This window comes from Opisthocomus hoazin, chromosome 1, assembly GCF_030867145.1.
Source record: "Opisthocomus hoazin isolate bOpiHoa1 chromosome 1, bOpiHoa1.hap1, whole genome shotgun sequence".
In the NCBI taxonomy this organism is placed as follows: domain Eukaryota; kingdom Metazoa; phylum Chordata; class Aves; order Opisthocomiformes; family Opisthocomidae; genus Opisthocomus; species Opisthocomus hoazin.
The window spans coordinates 34863763-34882446 of NC_134414.1; the positions used below are offsets into that span (position 1 = coordinate 34863763).

At 39.3% G+C, this 18684-nt stretch overlaps 2 protein-coding genes across 3 annotated transcripts in view; one reads left to right on the forward strand and one right to left on the reverse strand.

Moving 5' to 3' along the window:
- The window catches only part of RB1 (RB transcriptional corepressor 1), a 90024-nt gene that overhangs the window by 20159 nt on the left and 51181 nt on the right, over positions 1-18684 (reverse strand). The window lies entirely within an intron of this gene.
- LPAR6 (lysophosphatidic acid receptor 6) lies at positions 15597-17221 on the forward strand. Its single transcript, XM_009942790.2, is given in 2 exon segments — positions 15597-17097; positions 17100-17221. Coding segments are annotated over 2 exon segments (915 nt in total). The 5' UTR covers positions 15597-16220; the 3' UTR covers positions 17138-17221.

Consider the following 18684-nt stretch of genomic DNA (forward strand, 5'->3'; position numbering starts at 1 on the left):
ACCATTAACAGCAGACTGCTGCATGATATGTAAAAGCAAAAAGCACTATAAATATCTTGTCATGTGCTTCATATAATCTAAAACAGAAAAACAGGACAAAGAAACTGGAGTTCCAAAAACAATATGCCCCATTTCACAAGAAAACATGGCAATACGAGCATGAAAAATGTTTTATCAACCACTTTTAGAAAGTATTTCAATCTGAAGAAAATTACACGACAAAGAAGAAAAACCTGAAGTTGTAACAAAACTATCAGTGTAACACCATTTTGAGCATAAACCCATCCCTTAAGAGTTTTGATCTTAATTTGAGCCAATACTTCTGTGACTACCATTACAGAATACCTCAGGCTCAGTTACCTCGGTCTATACCTAGAATTTGCTCAAGGCAGAAAAAACCTGGCAGTCATCGTGTTGTTCTGAGCTTTCAAAGCAGAAGCACACGCTAGGCTTCTGAGTGCTCAGCTGACAGAATTTAAATAGATGTCTCCAATTAAGCATTTCCACCTTACACACAGATATTTAACAATCAGATAAAATACAGTATAATAGAGGTAAGGAGCAGTGCACTGGAAACCAGATTAACAACAAAAGATTTAAAAAGTCTTGGGCTATTGGTTAGCCTTCATAAAATATACATTCCTCCCGATCTGGAAGTAAGTAATTGAATTCTGACAGTAGGATACAGAACAGTGTTAAAAAACAAAACACACCTCACCCAATCACTCAAAACACCCCAAACTTTTCAATAACTGGTCTGAACAGATCTGAAACAAAAACTTGGAAGACAGCAATATCTGTATTTTTTGATGTTACAGCCATTTCATATTTACTTTTTAGCAATTTTACAAATCTAGTATCTTAACATTTACTAGGGTTTTTTCTTACTGTTTTCTCTCAGAGTTTTGCAGCTAGTTCTGAGGCAGATAATACAGCGCTTTCTACTAAAATTGGCACTGATCTCCTTACCACCTCAGTTTTTTTCCTGGCTATCACTTCACTCCTCCCTCTCCTCGAGGGCAATTTCACTGATCTACAGCATTAGTTGACTTCCTTAACTACAAACTGTAAACTTGTACATCTATACCAGAAACAATTCTAAAATTAGTATGTCAGCATTAGCTTTTCATAGATCGGAGACAGAAAAAAAATGTAACTAATACTGTTAAACATATGAGTATCCCTGAGTAAATAAATCAGAAGCGTCCTACATAAGACACATGCAGTATCCACGGAGTTACCCTAGGATCCTCAAAAAGGCTAAATAAACCTTAATATATCTGCTTTAATTTTTTGTAACACAGTAAGATGTAGCTGAGTTAGCAAAGCAGGGCAAAAATCCTAAAAAATGACCAAAAAATCTAAACAATGTATGCAAGATCCAAGTCAGTGTGTCTATGTGGTAAACTATGGATACAGCTGTGGTCACTTGGACCTCAGCAACATCTGCAAGAAGCTCAAGTTAACATTTCCCCAAATTTGGCCAGTATTATTTTTCAGAAAATCATGTAAGACATGATATACAGTGCCTTTCTTCACAGCCACACAGAAAAAGCTTTTTTGAAGACTGATCAGGGAACCCTAGTGAAGGCTCTGGAAAAACATGCTGGAAGGCAGAACGTTTCCCCCTTAGGTATTTAGCACAAAATTATGCAGGAAATTACTGATTTATAGTGATTTACAACACTTTGTTTCCAGTTTACACCATAAGGTCAAGCCTAAATGTTTTTCTGTGTAAACATAATGGCCTAATACACAATGTTTGATTACTTGATATTGTAGAGGATAATTGCTGGTCACTACTTCCTGTAAAATGAGCTACTTGAATTCACCTTCACAGTTTAAAGGATAGTAGAAAGAGCGGATGGAAATAACGCCATGCTGTCATTCTGAATTATTTGACTAACAGGTATGTTAGAGAGCTGCAGTGCAGTCAGGTGACAGTACCATAAAATTTTTGTTGACAACTCAACCTTCTCATTTTTAGCTTCCTTCAAGCTTGTTAAAAACTAGACCAAGCTATTATGTTTTTTCTAAGCTGTCTGAATTACATAAACTACCAGAGTAGTAAAGATAAGTTACTTTAGAGAAAACATGGTTTTGGACAAACATGCCCGAGAGCAGAAGTACAAAAAACAAGTTCAATCCTGCTGATGCCCAGCGAAACGACACAAATTTGCATTTAAAACTCACTGCACTTCGATTTGGACAACTTCACAGGGATTTCGGAAAGTGACTTTAATCCTCCTCAAGTTTTAAAATCAACAGTTATAAAAAGACAAAGACCATGGGATTTTTTTTTCTGAAATACTACATACCAGATCCCTCACTTCACATTTCAATAGCACCGATGCAAAAACTTCCCTACCTATGGGCAGGCCTTGCACCGCACGTATGCAGCGAAGGATCCATACCCAGCAGCTGACCTTCCCACCTGCAGCTCCTTTGCTCACCCATTCCTGAACCCAAAGGCAGAACTGGGTTTGGGGGCTCCTCGTGAGACCCACGAAGGCAACCAGCTGCCTCGGAAGAAGGGCCTTACAAAAGCCGCCCTGGCCGGCAAGCACACACGCAACTGCGGACTTAAAAGCAAGGTTGCCCAGCTGCAACACGGGCATGTGGGTCTTGGGTCTTCAAAAAGATAACGAGGAAACGAACCCTCCTTTTAAAATGACAAAATTTTAAAAGTAGCATACCCTAAAAGAATGTCAAAATTTTGAGACTGCTTTTGATGCTTTCTTTTTTTTGGTGTTCAGGTACTGCTGAGCATAGGGAGTAGCTGGGTTTATGAAAATCAAGACATTTGCATGGCCTCTGCTCTCCTTCCACTGTGCAACACTTGCTCCTTGACCACTTATCTTTTGGTTGCATTTCTATTGGCATATAATTAAAAACTGCAACACGTACAGAAAAGAATGTACGTGACTCTCCCTGCAGTAATAAATCAGTAACATTAGGCAATACACGAAGAGCACCTATCAACAAAGCAGTAAAACTGACTTAGCTGACAGAATACATTAAACTACCAAATGATCAAAACCTATGTTTCCCTTGATCTCTTTAAATTACAAATATCCTGCTGCTTCCACGAGAAAAACATGAAAGCATTCAGTAATGAACTTCTTTTCTATTCAAGCTCTCTGAATTTTTATTGTGAGAAGCTCTCGGTAATTTGTAAACAGAGCAAAACCAAAGTTTCAATGTTTCTGACGAAACCACTATGTTTTACATCCTATTTGGAGGAAACTGGAGTCTTGCTCCTAGTTTTACTTCCTGAAATTTAAGGAAAACGAAATTAGCTTCTAAAGATTTTTTTTTTCCTTTTTAATTCAGTTGGCCATTTTTGAAGAAATTTCACTAAAATGTATTCCCACAGAAATACTACATTTTGCCAATATGTTTTCCAACAAATAACATTGCAAACTATTTCTGCTAGTCCTACAGTCAAGTTGTGGGATCTCTTTTAGCAATTTCAAAATAGAAGCTCACTGATCAGTGTTTTAAAAGGCATCTTACTAATTTTACAACTCCATCATGCCACGAGCTACCATTGTGCATTATATAATTATTTGAACACTGTTTTACTGAAGTTGCATACAACGATGTCAAACTTGGTACTGTTTACTTTCCATAGCTTGAGCAAATGTGGGAAAAGGTTGGGACGACTTGGAAGTTTTCCTCTGCTTCCAAGGAATTTTAAACCACCAGCCTTACAGAAGCCGGCCAAAATGCTTCCCATTAGCTGTCAAAACTCCAGAGCATGTGAAGGTCGCACATTACGTAAAGGATGATACAATTTGAAGTCTGTTGAATTTTACAGCTTCTCCTACCATTTGCACTAGAAAACCACACCTGAACTGCAGTTTAGCCTTTTCTCCTAAACCTACCTCCCGCAAACTTTCTACTTTGATCATGTCCTGCCATCACCACACAGCGCAATACTGCAGCTTAGCATGCTCAAACTGTATAGACGTGGCGTAAAACCCACCTCTCACAGGCATGAAGACATCAGCTACCCCTATGGCCCTGAGCACAGCTAGCACAGCTATGATAAAAGCAACTAAAAGTCCATTTTGATTGACAGGTCTGTGCAGGAAGAGCAGTGCAGATACACAGCATGGTCAGATGAATTAAATAAACAGTTTCCAGCCCCAGTTACACAGATCTCCTAAGTGTAACACCTTTCTCCCCCTCACCAGAAACTGAAAACCATTTTTAAGAAAGGTTGAGGGACAGAAACAAAGGGTTCACTTACAGAAAAAATAAAAAAATTATCAACTCTACTATAGAGGTGAGCTCTGAAAAGATTGTCTTGAAGTAAAATTCCCATGAAATTAAGAAGTCATTGCTACCACAGATTTCTGTTGTATTTTATATATGGAACACCTGCCTGCCTCAGCAAATTTAGAGAATAAAAAAGGAACTTAAAAACACAAGCTGACATTGAAATTTCAACACATTGTTTCTGGTAAGAAAACAGACCATTTTCACACTGACTTAGGTATACAGATTTAAGTTGTTCTGTGTGTCAATACATTCCAGAGTTTCACTATCTCAGAGGAAGATAGACAAAAACTACATGGAAATAGCTGTCAAATTTAAAGGAGTTACTTTGGATGCAGTTTTACTCTGCTGTCTTCACTTTCACTGTAGAGAAAATGCCCACTTCTGGTTTTGGTTGGTGTGGTACCTGCTAATGGGCAGCTCCACTGACTTCACTACAAATATACTGATATAAAACTCACACAGAAACTGAAGCAAATACGTAAAGTATTACAGTCCAACATGCGCCCACAAGTACAGCCAAAGAGGAGACAGAAGCCTTCCATATACACATCCCTGTTTAAGCAAAGCTCGTACAAGGCATCTGCAGACTTCTCCATTTTTTTTTAACTTCAGTATCTAGCAAGTTATTCATTTGTCATTCAGTGGGCATTTTCTATAGCTATTCCGAAGCATATAAACCAATCACTAAGCCATAGCAAAAACAAGACAGGTTTTACCATTCACTTCCAATGACACAAGAGGCTGCAAATTAAGGCATTTCTGAAGTTCGACCCACGAATTACAGTCTCAGAGAACCTGAATTTATCTCTCTGCTACCTGACACTGTCTGTTTTAACTGCAGGTGACATGAGGTACCTATAGCGTATTTGTGGTTTTCCAACTCTCTAGACTGGCTGACATGAGTCTTTAGACTGTAACATGACAAGGAAAATGGAAACCAATACCAATACTAAAGACAGCTGACCCAAAGCATCCACCACCCTGAAGCCACTAAGAAAACTTACAGTCTCTTCTGTGGAATATGGCTCAGATTTGCTTTACAAAACTGTGATCCTGTATCACCCCTATTCATCTCAAATAGGGAAGCATGACTATGCACAGTATGCCTGTACTACTGCTTATTTTTATTCTATTTTGTGGAAAAATTAATCAGGCATACACAGTGCTCTATTATTATGTTATAAATATCACTATTTCAAACCATTTACATGAAAATAAATTATAGGGTGGTAGACCAGAAGCGCAGATCCCACTCCTGAGCTTAGCAGAGGCTTTTAAACCTCACACAGCCAACACTAAGTTAACATCTGGCCAAGAGTCAAAACAGGATTTGAAAGCCTCAGAGTTGAACATTCTGCCACAACATTTACAACACGTTTTCACAGTTGGCTTACATCAGTTCAAGTACACTGGTGCTTCCCTAAGTTACGCAGCTACAAGTTCTGCTGCGTCCTTTGCTGTAGCATTAGCACAGTTATGACTGTGGAAGTTATATTTGCTAGGATTACTTTTAAACGCAATAGTTCTCCTCATTCAACTGAGTGCAAGCAGCCACACATCACAAGGAAGAAGCAAGAAGAAAGGCCTGAAGGGATGGCAGTAGGATTACTTCGAGCAACAGCCCACATTTAAACATAAATACTGTATCAGAACCCCACGAATTCAAGAATTACAAAGAGAGTTAAGATAGTATTTGTAAGCAGAAGCAAGACCTTTGTGGTCCTTCCTAAATAACAAGTACTTCATCTGCTCACTCGTATCTCCTGCCTCCACATCAACCAACATTTTCTTTTTTTTCTTTTGAAGACGATGTAAGTGGTAGGTATTGAAACCCTGAGCTAATGACTTTCAATACTACTGCTTCTACCTCAGATCTGATGGATTTGCATAGCCATAAGTTAGCTTTTTCCACCTATACCAGCGAGCCACTGAACCGCTGCAGACAGCAGCTGAGAACAAGTTTGATAAAACCCAGAACTTCAGCAAGGGGTGTGTGGGGCAGCTGCTCGCCACTGCCCGGACCTCACTAACACCACCGCTGGAAGTACCTGGAGGAAGCCAAATGCTATGGCATAGACACCTCAGTGGGAACCACATGGGAAAGCTTCTGTTCTCAATGTAGTAAGTTTGTCTGGGGCTACACAACTTGTTTCAAAGGACTCGCTCGGTTACAGTGCAGAACGAGAAACCCTTCGTAATGAGCGTACCTGCTCAGAGCAGAAGACATGGGTTCCAGCCTTCCCTCTCCTGACAGGGTCAAACCAACATCCCCCAGACGAACACCTTGCCTCTTTCCAGAAGATAATATTAACACAGGCTCAAGCGAAAATGGTTCATTTGTGACAAACGTTCTTTCAATCAACCTTCAGACCTCAGTAGAAGCTTAGCTGATGGAAAAATGGGTTTTCCTTTTCTAACACGCTACTTCTTTTGCATTTGAGAGCCTCACTCTATCCCTTCACAGATTTCAGCAGAAAATTAAAAAAAACAAAACCCAAAACATAAAAATTATGACCTTTGTCCTTCTTCCAAAATTTTCACAGTTCCTTTCTTAACTTCTAGATATTAGCCGATTGCCACACTGAAAATACAACTGCTAAATGTGGTTGACAATGTAATAAAAAAGTTCATAATACTGAATTTGTTTCATAAAACTTCAGGATATGGGCTGAAAGGGAAGACCAGGTGTGGAGGTGAAGTCAAATGAAGTACTTATAATAGCTGTTTACCAGTACTAATGATATGCTAAATAATCATTTAAGTGATCTTATGATGCAGAATTTAAGGAGGATATTTGCTGACTTAACGCATTTAGAAAGCAATAGTTCTTCACATTAATCAAGTCCAAGAACTGCTTTTTGGCAGCAGTTCTCCCCTGACAAGCATTTTCATGTCAGTATTTATCTATACTAATTAGCTTACCAGCTTGAACAACTCTGATGAAACTTTTTTCTTCCTAAGTTCTTACATTCCAGTTTTGTGAAGGAAACCAATGTAATACCATAGAGGTTTTTTTAACCTATATGAATTCACATAAATCTTATTGAACAACTACGGTAATTCTTTCAATAGCTTCATAATGTTATCCTTTACAAAAAAAAAGAATAGGAATGTGACAGCGGGCTTTGTGCTGTCTCTGACAAGCAGAGGTTAAAATCCTCTCATACAAAGTCAGAGGCCTCCATTCGGCCAAAACTACGAGATGCTGCAAGCGCTGGATGCGGTGGTTGCAAGCAATTTGGCAGGAAAGTCAAATACATCTGCAAGCACTAAGTGGATAAACAGCAGCAATCCTGACATGGAACCAGCCTACCCGTATCCCAGCCAGAGAATACGTTGGGCAAAAATGTAAACTAAAGATCTGAAATTAACAAAAAATTAATAAAAACAGTAACTGTCTTAGAACTAAACAAATTACAAATGCCTTTCTACAAATTCTGTTCCCCTGACCTATTCCATCCTGTACAAATGGAATAGTTTCCATAATAATTCATGAAGTTTCTTCCATTTCTGTTGGGGTCGATGTAGTTTGAGAGTTAGCATGACTAGGCCGCTTAAGCAAAACAGTTTGCATAGCTGGACAGGCCACTGGAAAGGACAGCAAAGAATAGCAATTGAGAAAGTTCTGACAGTGTACATGATGTGGGTTAGCAAAAACAAGATGTGTTCAAGGACGTGGAGGCAGTCTGTTGCTATTGGCGTTAGTGCATAGTTACCAATCATAAGGGAATATGGGGTGCGTGAACAGTGCGTGATTTATGTCTGTAGCCTATCCGAATAAGCGTGATCGCGTGTGCAGATATGAAAAATGTATATAACCACGCAAGCAGACCAATAAATCAGGATCGACTGTGCATTGTATCAATGTGTGCGAGTCATTCCTGTCCCTGCATGGATGCTGAAACTCAGCACATTTCCTTCCTATCACTCCTAGTATTTGCTTACTATAGTAGTTGATTTTTTTTTTTAATAAAACAGTCATGTTTTGCACTTGCAAAGTACTTTGAATAAGAATTTTTAGTCATAGAAGATTTGGCAAATTTCTGCCAACTCAAATTAATCTTTGAATTTCTAATCCTATGATTTAGAAAGCACAATCTTGAGTAGAGCCAGAATTTGCCACAGTGTTAGGGAGAGCCATTTAACTTATTTCCTGCATATAAGGTGAAGAGAAACTTCAAATACTGACATTATGTCAATCATGCTTGCAGAGTGATTAAATAAATACATACTTGTTTAAAGTTCAAAAAAGTGCAAATGAGAGTTCAGGAACTCAGGTATTTTGTTCTAAGTAAGGCATCTTCCTTCCTGGCATTCTAGAAATTCATTAGAAATTCATCCTATTCCTATCCATTCAAAATGATGCTGCTGAAATTGTTTACTAACCCTTTTTCCATTTTCCTTCCCTCTGAACAATGTCAATATCCACTTTTCAAGCTTGTCATCTTTATGATCCTTTGTTTTTTAGCCCATCGCTTTTAAGCCGCTCAGTCTATAGATTAAAGCTGGAAAAGATTTTGTGTTATCTAACCGCCCACTAGCCTACTGTAAGATCAGCTACACTTCACTTACATCGTAATCGTTTGATGTCTAACACACACTTCTGATGCATGATGCCATGCTGCCTCTTCTCCAGGGAATACACTGCAGTATGCACAAAGAAGTTCTCCTGAATTATCTGTAAAGTACAGCTCCAAAAATCACCTCAGGATGTAGCTGGATACATGTTATAAACTGCCAGCTCTCCGTGTCACCGTCCCTAACAGACAGCTGTTCAATGTCTACCATGTATATTGCAGGGCTTCTGAGAAATACTGTACTACACAGCAGCACAACCATTTCCGATCATGTTTCAAGAATTTCCTGTCTTGCCAAGTAGACTCATTAAATTATTCCAAAGATGCAACGGAAATGGTGATTTTGTTCTTCATACAAAGTAACTTCTCCCTTGAAGTGAGGTTATAATAAAGGGGCAGAGGGCTTAAAGCGGCAGTGCCTAGCACATACACACACACTGTTCATAACTACAGAAAATGAAGAATTTAAAATTGAGGCTGCAGGGAGGAGTAAGTAGGTGTGGCATTTCTTACCTGCTGTTGCTGCATAGATCAGAGAGAGGTCGGGGCCACCATTTTAAATATATCAGGTAACAAATGGACATGTTGATACTATCTTCTCCAATTACTGCTTGCTCCTCTGGATATCTTTATAATCATGTTCTCAGAAAAATTTGCTTTGCACATCAAAACATTTGAGAACTTCAGCAAAAACTGCTGCTGGGACTTTCCACGAGTTACACAAAAAACACAACTGAAGAACTTGTCATGCAAGTATTTATCAGTCATCTGTCAGTGGCCTAAAACACTGCTGTAAATGCAAACAACCAATCTGCGTATTCTGTGATACCATTTACATAATTCCAGGTAAGCCTAACATGTTCATCAGCATTAACTGGGCCTTTGGGATAACAAAGCTTCTTTTATCGTTAGACACTGCACATTTCTACTGGTGCTATCACAAAAACGACTTTCAAACTTGCACTACTGTGCTTCACAAAAATTAATCCCACATTTTCAATCTTTGTCTTAACTCTTGTGGTAAACAAACAATATCAAGAATAAGCTCTAAAATGTAAGCAGAGGGTACATATATTTTCTGAAAAGAAATATTCTAAAAATATCTTCATAACTTGTACGACAAATTCCAGGACGCAGTTCTGCACTTTTCTCCATCACTGTACACAGGAAGCTTTTCCCAAAACCCTGCTCAAAAAAACTTTTACATAAAATCAGAATGAAACAACAAAAAAATGTCAAACTAGTAATATTTTTAAAGATTCTCCCATTTTCTCATTCTATTAAGAAGATGTCCCATAAATTAGAGTATTTAGAAAGCCTCAAGGAGACTTGTAAGTATTCTGGAGGATTATACTGCACTAAGGGATACTGCAACGACTGAACACAGTCCCAACAGCAGAATTTTAGAGCCAAAATTCCACTTCAAAGGAGAGGGTGCCAGCTAGGAGAGCAACAGAATATACTTATGTGCCTCTTAGCTGCTTAAAAATTATTAATTAACACATGTTGGTTTTCTTTTCTGCCTATATCAGCTTTTACATAGTATTCCTTAAGTAAAAACATGTTCTCTGTAGTCCACTTCTCTTTATAATACTAGGCATATAAAGGACAGTATGGGAAAAAGCAAGGAAGTGACTTCACATAAGCAACTGAAGTGGTTCAAAGAAACTGCTTACTCACACACGGGCATACAATAAATACTGTCAGGCAGTGTTTCAAAACTAGAATTTGACTAAAAGCAGCATTTCTTAAAGTATGATTGTCATATTCGTTGCACATGTTTAAGAACACAGAACCAAAGCAATACATTGTGCTCAGGTTATTTAGAGAGATTGCGACAACAAAATACCTTTGCTACACACATATTTGGATTTAAAAACTCCTCCTCCCCATGAATCCAAGAGTAGAGGAAAAAAGGACCCTAGTAGTCTGAATTTCTACAGGAGGAGACAAATTGTTTCCTCTTTCTGCAAGCAGAAGAGAAGCAATTGTGTTTCTTACAAAAGAAAATTGAAACAATTCTACAGAAAAAAGAGAAGCATTTCAAATGCATAGGAACAAAGAACTCCCATTTTATTCTGAGCTTCCTTTTCCCTTTTTAAGCAAATACACACGTAGAGAAATTATTTTAACTTGGAGAGCCTAACTGGGTTCAAATACTTCAGCTTCTCTTGCCCTGGTTTTTTTTTTTTTAATATTTGAAAGATCTTTGGCAGCTATGTATTAGAACAGAGCAAGTAAAACAAAATCGAATCAGGAAAACTAGTTCTAGAAGGTCAGTCAAACTTTCAGTGGAAAATATTTACAATTTTCTTTTAACTTTTACTTGTAATTTGTATGTCTAGTTCCATTTGCACTAAGCTAACAAATTTCCTGATATGGAGGGGTCTTTAACTGGCTATGCAATAGTCATGCAGGATAAGTCTGGCTGGATAAAAATAGTCTGTTCACCATAAGTCCTATGATGCTCATTTAAAGACTTGCCTACTACACTGGAAAATTTTTAAGGGGGAAAAGAGGGAATTTTCAGCACGCTAACTACTTCACATTGCCTCTCTAAGTGGACACCATCATTGCGTTTTGATAAGGCAGTAAGCCACTTACCAGAAGCAGTCTTACAGTGACTTACGAGTGCCTGAGCCGGCAGCTCCTGAAAGGTGGCTGAGAAGGCTGAAGTTCCCAGCCCTGCCTTCTCTGCACCTACTTCCCCATAGACTTAAGGAGTTGAGTCAAGTGAAGTCTTTTAATAGATCCTTTTGCTCGGCATGAATCTAATCTAAAAATACAAAATTTTAATCTTCCTACATTTTTATCACATTCACTAGACACCGTAATTATCCCAATACCATATTTCATAAGGGTTCTCCATCCAAGGACTTCATACTGGTTTCAACAATTAAGATGGCCTTGCATCCCAGTGAGGAAGTGAAGGAGCTTTTACATGGAGTGAAGCTAAAGCAGAAAGTCATAGAAAACTTAATCAGGACTGGAACAGAAAATCTGTGGCACAGCCAGAAACAGAATCCCTGGCTCCCAGCCCTATGTCTCAACCATAATAAATTCTTTCCTGTACGTACACACACTCAAATTGAAGCTCCAGTAAACAGGCTAAAAATACTAAAACGCATGAAAACTATTGGATAAATAACAACACTACGGGCAAAGAAAATAGTGACCTGCCAGGGTGTCTTCACTGCAACAGGTAGCACAAGTTCTTTGCATAAGTTTGCTTAAGCAAAGTGAGAACAAATGCCTGTACTGTGACAGTCACGCCTCAAAGCAGCAACGTTAGTTACAGAGTAACGGAGTTACATACAGCGTTTTGTGCGTCTCTGACAACCTTCATTTAACAGTGCATACTCTGGCTTTGGAAGTGCTGTAAGAATTTATTACAACATTATTAATGCTGAAATTGTTTCTTCTCTCTAAAATAAGAGCTTTTAGTAGTAGCATCAGTGCCAGACTAAATGCGGTACACAAGACACGGTCAAAATTCATTTCACCTTTGGCTACAACTTCTGTTTGACTCCAGCACTGAAGAGCAGGGTAACAACAGAGGAACACACAACACTGTCCAAAACAACTCCAAAGGCTTGGAAAGCCTTCCAATACTTGTTTTATTTCAGTGAAATATTTCTTTACCATTCAGTCTGGACTTCTGAATTTAAGGGATCCTGCCCCTGTGTCCTACCTGAGAGCAAATATCCAACTCTACGGCATCTAGGGGTAGGAGGAAGCAGCAGCTGTTGCTGGCAGAGCTTCCTACAGCCGCTCTACTAGCACACTGCTATAGGAAAAGTCCTATATAAGGACTTTTCCTTCTGATCCCCTGTTTCAAGCTGGAGTAGGTTTGCCACACAAATCCAAGATTGCCACACAAATCCAAGATTTAAGGGTGTAAATAGTCCTAGATATCTAAACTCATAGAAGCAGCTAAGTGGTAACAGACTGAAGGAGTGCACGAAATCTGTTCACTACTGAAGTGAGAGATGATTTCAATCACTTCATCAGCTCTTGGCTTTAAGGAGCCCACACTCACTCTCCCTTCGATGCCTCTTCAAGAGCCACGGGAAGCCTGTTGATGGAAATGCAGTCTTTGCTCATCTAGTGCCAGCAACACATGACAGGTCCTAACTCCTTCCCATCTCTGATGCAGAAAGGCAGAATTACATATGCATCTCCCTTCAGCAGCAGCTCTGTTTCCATTGGTGAAACAAGCCCTCAACGTGCAAGGCTCTCCCTGCAGCTGCTTCCTCCTGCCTACCCTACCTCCTCATCCCAAAGGAAAATCTGCCTGCGGCAAAGGAACATATGCAACGTCACTACCACATCCACTCTTCCTCCATAACAACTGATATAAACTTTTTGGTTTTTAATTTTTGAAGCGTTGGGGCTTACTGCAGGCTTTTCCAAATCTGATGGCACAGAGCCCAGCACCTTGAAAGTGGTCCAATGAAAGGAAGGCACGCGATGAAGTTTCCTCCCGCTCGCGCTGGAGCCCAGCCAGAAGGGAGGCTGCTCTCGACGCTTGTGGTGCGCTAATGCAGGTTCTTCAGCTCAGAGAAGCTCACACAAATTAAAACAGTGCTCGATAACAATCAGCCACATCTAATTTAAGAAAAGGGGTATGCAATTCACCTTTGCCATTCACATTTTTACACTGAGTCAGACTGCCTGCTCAGCCATCTACCTACTCAGTGAAACGTGGTATGAAGTAAAAACCTGTCAGCTTGGGGTTTTCAAATTTTCTTCTGCAGGTGGAGAAACCCTGCAGCTGAATGCTATTTCTGGAAGTATACAAATATCACTTAGTTCCTCAATTAGTGTAAAGTGCACATACTGTTCTGCACTAAAAAGATGCAGGGGCAAGAGAAAGTCCCAAAGACAACAGAAGCATATACCCAAGTCCTGATGAATAAGAGAGACCTACTCATTTCCATTAATTTCTCTCTCTAAACATGAAATATTGCTTAAGGTTTTGACATGTGACGTCAAATTTCTGTACTTCAGGGATTTTCGTTCCAGTAACTGAGCCTGCCCTACACAGTTTTCCTGTGCAAACAAAGCCAGGGCAGGAAAATTGAGCTCGGAGCTCCCACGGCCCGATGCAGAACTCCGGAACTCTTGCAGGAAAACTCCCCTTTCACCATGAAAGGCTGCCAGGAATAGAAACAAAATTTAACCATGAGATGACTGCTTCTGTGAAGAAAGACAGGTAAGGCAACTTTATGCCAAGGTACCAGTTAAGCTGGACACACAAAAGACTCTGCCAAGCTCACATTTTAATTTCTGACTTAGAAGTGGCAAACACGCTACGCTTTACAGTTAACTATGAATTTCAAAACTAGCGACAAAGGTGTCTTGTGGTTATAGACTACTGAAGTGAAACTGCCTGATTTCACCTCAATATCAAGGTGACAGAGTTTCACAGAGGGAACTTCTCAAGAAAACTCGAAATGAAATACGCAAGATTCATTTTTGCATGTTTCTGAATTTTGTCTGACATGCCTTATCTTAAGAAACTATGCCAAAACCCTGTGAAGGACTGCTATTTACTCTCCTTTACAGCAGACTAGAAAGGTTTTGCCCAGAGCCTTGCTTAGGTACCACTGCTTGAAATCTAGTTCAAAAGAACCATGCCACCCAGCCAGATATGAAGAGATTTGTTATTCTAAGATTTAGAAATAGACTCGTTTTGATGCCAGAAATGAGTCTATCCAAACTGTTTTTAAATAAATGAGTCTGTCTAAACTGAGATTTATCTCTGATCTGCCCCTAAAGGCAATAAGAGCTGCTTTTTTTGTATTTATTTAACTATTTAATTAGTTATAACATGTTTTTGTTTCATTAATCAGTGACTAATGGGAGTATTTTATGCATGTGCGATAACTGGCCCCCTTTAACAGAAACAACTGCATAGTGCACTATTTATTTTGGTATATTAATTCTGTCCTTACATATCGAAGAAAATGCTTTCTGTACCACAACAATAAAAAAAAAATGAAGCATTTTTTTTGTAAAAATAACCACCTTTCTGATTAGAAACAGAGCTTGGGATATGCTTTCTAATATGGAAAAAGTTAAAAATTTCTCCTCCCACTGTAACACATCTCAGTCCTGGGAATATCCAGGAGAACCCACGGGTTCACAATCTTTACGCCTCTCTCTTTCAGTAATTATTTGGTGAAATTACTTAATTACCTGTCAGTGTCACTTTGTCCCTCCCAAGATTTGTAGTGGTGTTATTGAGGAAATAGAGATAGAACTACGCAGCTGATTTCTGGTAATTAATGTGTTATCTATCACAAGCAAAGATACCTATCAAAAAATGTAACATTAGTTCTATCCTACATAAAATAGATCCCACAATTACTGCTATCTCCAAAGAAAAATGGGAATTTAAAGGCGCAAGAGTTATTCAGACACTGAAAAGCCTCCTTGTAGCTGGAGAAAAAAGGTCTTGCGACGAAGCTTTTGGACTCCAACCACGTTAACAAAGGACCTTTCAGGGAGCACGGAAAGAGTTAAGAGGAGGCTGGAGCTGCAGCACGCTGCTGGTGACCATTTGCACGCCTGCAAGGTACAGTCCCAGCAGACACATTATCAGATTAGGGGAAGGCAAACAAACTGAACTGAAACCATTCTTCAGCCAGCCCGTCCTCTCCTTCCTGTGATGTCATGCTACAAATTGCCCGAGCTCTTTTCTCTCCTCTCCAGAAGGAGCGGGGCTGGCGAGAGGCTGCCGGAGCGCAGCACGCGGAGGGCTGTGCTCTGCAGGAACAAACACGCTCTGGAATTTCATTTCTGCCCTCGCAAGCAGCTCGCTTCCCGCCCCACCGGGCGAGAGAGCCGGGGCTCCGAGGAGCCAAAAAGCTCGTCTTACAGAAAACAGGCTGGGAGAGAAATGCAAGCGCCGACACTTCGCAGCATCCGGGAGATCGGTTTCTAAAGCTTATGTTCCCCGTAAATCTGGATGGACAAGACTTCGCCACCATGATCTGCAGCCGAGAATAAGGCAGAAAGTTCTATGACAGCTTCATCGAGTTGAGGACAAAAATGGAACTAAGCAAGTTTTGGGACAACCTCATCTGCCACAAATGATATGTTTTTTGATTTTCGGAGACTGGCTATGTGATTACAAACAGCACTTGGAAGAGAAGCGACCTCCTGGTGATTACTGCTGGAGACGTACTCCCCTGCTACAGAGCCTGTGTTCCTTCTCTGAAGCTTTACAGTGCAACAAACTCAAAGCACCCACTTCAAATACCTCTGCAAGTCTGTCTGAAATTTAGAAAGTTGCCATAGAGAATACCAGAGAAAGCTCCAAATCACAGGAATTTCAAATATACCATTATAATGGTAAGCTCTAATTGCTCCACTGAGGACTCCTTTAAATATACTTTGTATGGGTGTATCTTTAGTATGGTGTTTGTTCTTGGCCTCATAGCAAACTGTGTTGCTATCTACATTTTTACTTGCACATTGAAAGTGCGAAACGAGACTACCACTTACATGCTTAATTTAGCAATATCGGATCTGCTTTTTGTGTTTACATTACCCTTCAGGATTTATTACTTTGTAGCAAGAAACTGGCCCTTTGGAGACATTCTTTGTAAGATTTCTGTCACCCTCTTTTATACAAATATGTATGGGAGCATTTTATTTCTGACTTGCATCAGCGTGGATCGCTTTTTAGCTATAGTCCACCCCTTTCGATCTAAGACTCTCAGAACCAAAAGGAACGCAAAAATTGTCTGCGCTGCAGTATGGATAACCGTGTTAGCAGGCAGCACACCAGCAAGCTTTTTCCAGTCTACAAATCGCCGTAATAATACTGAACAAAGAACGTGTTTTGAAAACTTTTCGGAGGACACATGGAAAACCTACCTATCCCGGATTGTTATCTTCATTGAAATAGTTGGGTTTTTTATTCCACTCATCTTGAACGTGACCTGCTCTACTATGGTCTTACGGACTTTGAATAAACCGTTTACGCTAAGTCGGAATAAGTTAAGCAAGAATAAGGTACTCAAAATGATTTTTGTCCATCTGGTGATATTCTGCTTCTGCTTTGTGCCTTATAACATTACCTTAATACTTTACTCCCTCATGAGAACACAGACCTGGATTAACTGTTCAGTGGTAACTGCCGTCAGGACTATGTACCCCATCACTCTGTGCATCGCCGTTTCAAACTGCTGTTTTGACCCTATTGTCTACTACTTTACTTCAGATACAATTCAAAATTCAATAAAAAAGAACCGGTCCACTAGACCACAGGACATCAGATTCTCTGAAAGGCCAGTTTCAGAAAACTTTATTCAGCATGGCCTTCAGACCATAAAAATGAAAATATTTGACAGTGACTCTACAATATAAACTGTATTAAAAGACTACTGAACTGGACTAAACTGGAATTGGAAGCCTGCACATTTCTTCAGCTGTGGAAATATATTCTCACATGTAAATGTTATGCTTCCTTCACATCAGAAAAGTTTATGATAAGATTGTAAAAGTGTTATGCACAATTACATGCAGAAAAAGTATTTAAAGAATTTACGTCAAACATCTGTTCTGACAGGTTGTATGTAAGAAACGAACTTTTGGTTTCAGATTAGGCTAACCAAAGTCCAAAGACCAACTGTCAAGTCAAAAGGAAATGAAAAAGAAGGTGGGTTTTTTTCCTGGAGTTAAAACCATTACTCACTTTTAATAATGATATCGGTTTCCAAGTTACTGGGGATGGGGGTGAAACTACCTGGTTCAGACTGCAGCATCCAGCTGCTGAGGAGAACAGCACCACATTGATCGTATCACTTCAGCTACTCTGCCTGCTCCGGACCTTCCTCCCCTCTCTCTCTCTCTCTTACTCCTCCCTCTTGTCTTTCTCTCTCTCTGTCTTCCTTTTGAAGACCACCACATTCACAGGCAGCCTCGATCAACGGGCTGCAAGAACTTTGTTTCTCCTAGGTTTATCTGATAAAATACATGCTCTCTCCACAAGCCTGGCCCCCATAAAGCAATTAAATCTTCTGGTAGTTTAGGGCATCTGGAAACAGACAAACTGGTTTTTCTTCTCACCTCTGTCTCAGATGTCTGTGTAATTATAACAAAATAACCGCTGATGACTGAAGTTCATGCTTTAGGTACCACTTCATTAAACTCTTTTATGAAAAGTTCTTCAACTCAACACAACTTTTTAGCACGGTAACATCCTCCAAATAAGGTAATTCAATATCAAAGTAGTAGTTTCTTAGAAAAAATATGACCTCTGCTAACTAGAAATGAGCATATGCATCAACCCAAATATTTCTTCTAGGAAACTATTTGGTCTCCCATAAAGAAATTCAAGACACAATAATCTTTAGAGTGAAACTTCCTCTCAATCTTGGTGTCCTAGAAATACTGTGATTTTTAACATTAGCATTTAAAATTTCAAATGCTATTTTCTTGCAAACTTTATAAAGTATAAATTACTTGGGACTATATGCTGGCAAAATTAATTAAGACACTTTGAAAAGTCAAAGCCACCTAAAAGGAGAAATCTATGTATATTACTGTTACAGACAGAAATATATAGACAACAGTGTTTTAAAACATCCTGCTATGTATGTTTCCCAGCTAATAGAACATTGTGTACATTTTCCTCAAAATTAATTTAACATCACCATAAAATTAAATAAATATTTTAAAGGCATAACTAAGTCATAAGTGTTGGTTTTTTCTCCCCAAGGATAACGGAGTTCAAGTATAAGAACTGAGTTACAATGCATCTGCACTTTAGATTTAGCGCAGTCAGTTGCAACACAGCTATAGTACC